The following is a 4193-nucleotide window of genomic DNA, read 5'->3' on the forward strand; positions in this document are numbered from 1 at the left end:
GTATTTTAGCCGGAGGTTGCAGTGAGCTAAGATCGCGCCACTGCATTCCAGCCTGGGCGACAGAGAGAGATTCTGCCTCAAAAAAAAAAAAAAAAGACATATAAATTGATTGCAATGTATAGACATATAGACAAATTGTTTAAAAACATTTAAGAGACAAACAAGCAAATCTGAAAACTGGAAATTGAATACCGAATGATATTTTAAAACACAAATAAAATTTAATAAAGTAATTAGCAATGAAGAAAACCCTTAAAACAAAAAATATAAGAACTCAAATAACAAAGTTGATGGCCATAAAATATGAGGAGCTGAAACAGAACTGTTAGAAATTAGGAAAGAAGGCCAGGCACAGTGGCTTACACCTGTAATCCCAGCACTTTGGGAGGCCAAGGCGGGTAAATCATGAGGTCAGGAGTTCGAGACTAGCCTGGCCAACATGGCGAAACCCCATCTCTACTAAAAATACAAAAATTAGGGCCAGGCGCGGTGGCTCATGCTTGTAATCCCAGCACTTTGGGAGGCCGAGGCTGGGGGACCACAAGCACAGGGGATTGAGATCATCCTGGCTAACACAGTGAAACACAGTCTCTACTAAAAATACAAAAAAAATTAGCCAGCGTGGTAGCACACCCCTATTGTCCCAGCTACTTGGGAGGCTGAGGCAAGAGAATTGCTTGAACCTGGGAGATGGAGGTTGCAGTGAGCTAAGATCGCGCCACTGCATTCCAGCCTAGGTGATAGAGTGAGACTCTGTCTCAAAAATAAATAAATAAATAAAATAAAAACACAAAAATTAGCCGAGCATGGTGGCAGGCGCCTGTAATCCCAGCTACTCAGGAGGCTGAGGCCAGAGAATCGCTTGAACCTGGGAGGCAGAGGTTGCAGTGAGCAGAGATCATGCCATTGCACTCCAGCCTGAGTGACAGAGTGAGGCTCCATCTCCAAAAAACAAAAAACAAAAAATCAGGAAAGAAATAAAAGGGGAGAAAAACTCATTTCAGAAATGAAGACAATGTTACAAACAGCAAAGAGACAACTATAACAGAAAATACAGTAAAGGACATAAAGAATAAAAATGTGAAAAACCACAAAGAATAGTTAAAAAGAATTAGCAAGAAATGATAAACAGGGAGTGGGGAGCTAAAATGTTCATCACTAAAGTTCCCCTTCTTCCCAAAAATGGAACAGAAGGATTACAAACGTAACTCACAAAAACTGGTGTTGAAGGAAGGGGAGGCAGAGAGGGATGAAGAGGCTACCATCTAGTTTTATTGATGCTCAGAGTAGGGGAATGATATATGTTGTTCAGAGAAAAAGAATGAGTAATATGTGAAAGTATAAACATAAGCACTGGATTTACTCAAGGTCCTACCCAGTGCAATAAGGAAACAAAAAGTTTAAAGATTAGAAAGGAAGAAATACAACGGGCATTATCCACAGATATTCCGATTATTTAGAAAATCAATTGCTATCCTGAAAAAACTCATACCTTTAAGTGTTCTGTATTTTAGCCAAAAGTTATTATCTTTGCTTAGGTAGACATAATGCATTAAGTGCAACTGCTGCATTACCTGTCTTTATATACCCAGCAGGAAAGTTTATCACGTGGTGTGGGTGGTTGTCCTTCAAAGTTGGTGATTTTTTCCCAAATGTAGGTTCCATCTCGTGTTCGTAAATTAACAAAATAAAGCTTTAAAAGACGAGAACACTATTAGCAGACACGGCATTTAAAAATTAAATCTACATCAGAGGGAATGTGATCCAATAATTAATACTATTTTTTTCTTTTTAATAGGTAAGCTTGTTGCCTATTAAAAATGAAAACTTGTAGAATTAATAAAAACGAGACAGTTTTAGGAGTAAAATGATATATAAAACATATTAAAATAGGTCTTTCCCATCCTGCTCTTATCCTATGAATATCAATTAAATATGCAGTTAATTTCGAAGCAGAAAGACACAGAAGAAGAGAAAAGCAGAACTGCTGCATTTTCAATCTAGCTTTAAAATCTTTAATCATAAGTTTAAGGTTTTCTATATATATCTTCTTTTTAAAATATTTGTAACTTGTGAGATGAAATGATACATTAAATATTACATTTTGCTGCACTCTTGAATTAAAGAAATTATTACTCGATTGCTGTATCCTTTGTCATCATATCCTCCAAAAATGTACAGCTTTCCATTAATGCAAGCACCACAGCTTCCTGACATGGAGGCTGGGAGTTCTCCTTCCATGAGGTGCATTCTCCTGCAGCAAGAATAACATGGAATCCCATAACTTTCTAGAAAGGCAAATTAAAATTCTCTTTAAACTCCATGAGTACTTTTGTCAGTGAAAACTGTCACTGTCAATTACAATTATAATGTAATGGTGACCAATAATGTAAAAACTCTAAGAAGATCCAGGGTAAAAATTTTTCAATTTGCTGGGAAAAAAAAAATCACAAAAATTTCACACATCACTAGAACTGGGAATTTGCAGAATAAAACAAAATCTTCAGAGACAGCACTGGTCTTGAGAGAAATACTAAAAGACAAAAAATGGAGCAGGGAAGACAGCAGGGGAATGAAAACATCAGAAAATTAAAGCATTGAAAGAAAAGGAAAGAGAGACTTCAAAAATGTAGCAGTATATTCAAAGTATGGTCTCAAATTCCCTAAAGTCTACAGAAACATTTATAATAGAAATTAAGATCAGACAGTATGCAATTTAAAATTACTTACCACAACCCACTATCAATATCATAGGTCCAAATTTCATCATTAGGCAAATATACTTCATTGTCTTCAATAGACTAAAAATACAGAATACATAAAATTATGTTTATCAAGTACATAGCAAACAGTTACACAGCTTCTCAGGATGAGAAAAATTGCTAGGAAAATACTATAAAACACAAAAGAAGGCTCAAGGATTTTTTTCAAAATAAAATAAAATATATCAAAAGAAAACGAAAGAAAGATTTTCTAAGAGAAAGTGGGAAAACAATAAAGGATCCAAATAAAACATAGCAAGTATATAAGTCTCAAGAAAATACTTAGGACAATTAAACCTTTAAAAGGGGCTTTATGTAAAAGAAAACAGCAAAACAATAAGATTTAGAGCAGAATATTAAAGACTATAAAGCCAGGAAGAAAAAGATCATCAAAAAAGGGCAATATATTTTGGGTGACAGGAAGTATTAATGGAGGAAATTTTTAAAAGATACAACTAAATATCTTATTAAGATATCTCAGATACTTTAATTCACTGAACATATTTTTTGAGTGCCTACTATATGCAAGGCATAGTATTAGTTGTTCATTAAATCTAGAATATAAGGATCACAATACATTTAACTAGTCAAAATGACAACTCTGAACTTGAATAATCTCTAAAGAAGCTGATCACAAATAGAATAGCACATTCTTACATTCATGATGAAAAGAGAAGTCAGACTTGTATAACAATCTTACTTATTTTGAGCTTAAACAAACTTAGGGCTTAAAATAAATTTTTACACAAATCTGTCATAGTTCTCAGAATCTATATAATAATTCAAACATAACCAGCTGGGCACAGTGGCTCAGCCAGCACTTTGTAATCCCAGCACAGTGTAATCCCAGCACTTTGGGAGGCTGAGGCAGGTGGATCACCTGAGGTTAGGAGTTTGAGACCAGCCTGGCCAACATAGTGAAACTCCACCTCTACTAAAAATACAAAAAATCTAGCTGGGCATGGTGGCACATGCCTGTAATCCCAGCTACTCAGGAGGCTGGAGGAGGAGGATTGCTTGAACGTGGGAGGCAGAGGTTGCAGTGAGCTGAAATTGTGACACTGCACTCCAGCCTGGGCAAAAGAGTGAGAATTCGTCTCAAAAACAAAACAAACAAACAAACAAAAAACTAGAATTTTAAAATAGCACTTTAAGAATTTCTGAAACTAATACATGTTATTAACATGCTAAGAAGATTTAGCTGTTTCTCACTATATGTTCTTTAAATTTAAAAATAGGCCGGGTGTAGTGGCTCATTCCTGTAATCCCAGCACTTTGGGAGGCCAAGGCAGGAGGATTGCTTGAATCCAGGAATTCAAGACCAGCCTGGGCATCATAGCCAGACCCTGACTCTAAAAAAAAAAAAACAAAAAAACCCCAAAATATTAGTTAGGCCTGGTGGCACACGCCTGTAGTCCTAGTTACTCAGGA

At 35.9% G+C, this 4193-nt stretch overlaps 1 protein-coding gene across 1 annotated transcript in view; it reads right to left on the bottom strand.

Annotated features, from left to right (window-relative positions):
• Positions 1-4193, bottom strand: part of KLHDC1 (kelch domain containing 1) — a 49254-nt gene that overhangs the window by 44777 nt on the left and 284 nt on the right. The window contains exons 2-4 of the mRNA XM_011999771.1: positions 2731-2801; positions 2137-2254; positions 1575-1693 (exon numbers count right to left, since the gene is read on the bottom strand). Of these exons, the coding sequence (XP_011855161.1) occupies positions 1575-1693; positions 2137-2254; positions 2731-2801 (308 nt within the window). The remainder of the gene's footprint in view (positions 1-1574; positions 1694-2136; positions 2255-2730; positions 2802-4193) is intronic.

Source organism: Mandrillus leucophaeus, unplaced genomic scaffold, assembly GCF_000951045.1.
Source record: "Mandrillus leucophaeus isolate KB7577 unplaced genomic scaffold, Mleu.le_1.0 Scaffold60, whole genome shotgun sequence".
Lineage (NCBI taxonomy): Eukaryota > Metazoa > Chordata > Mammalia > Primates > Cercopithecidae > Mandrillus > Mandrillus leucophaeus.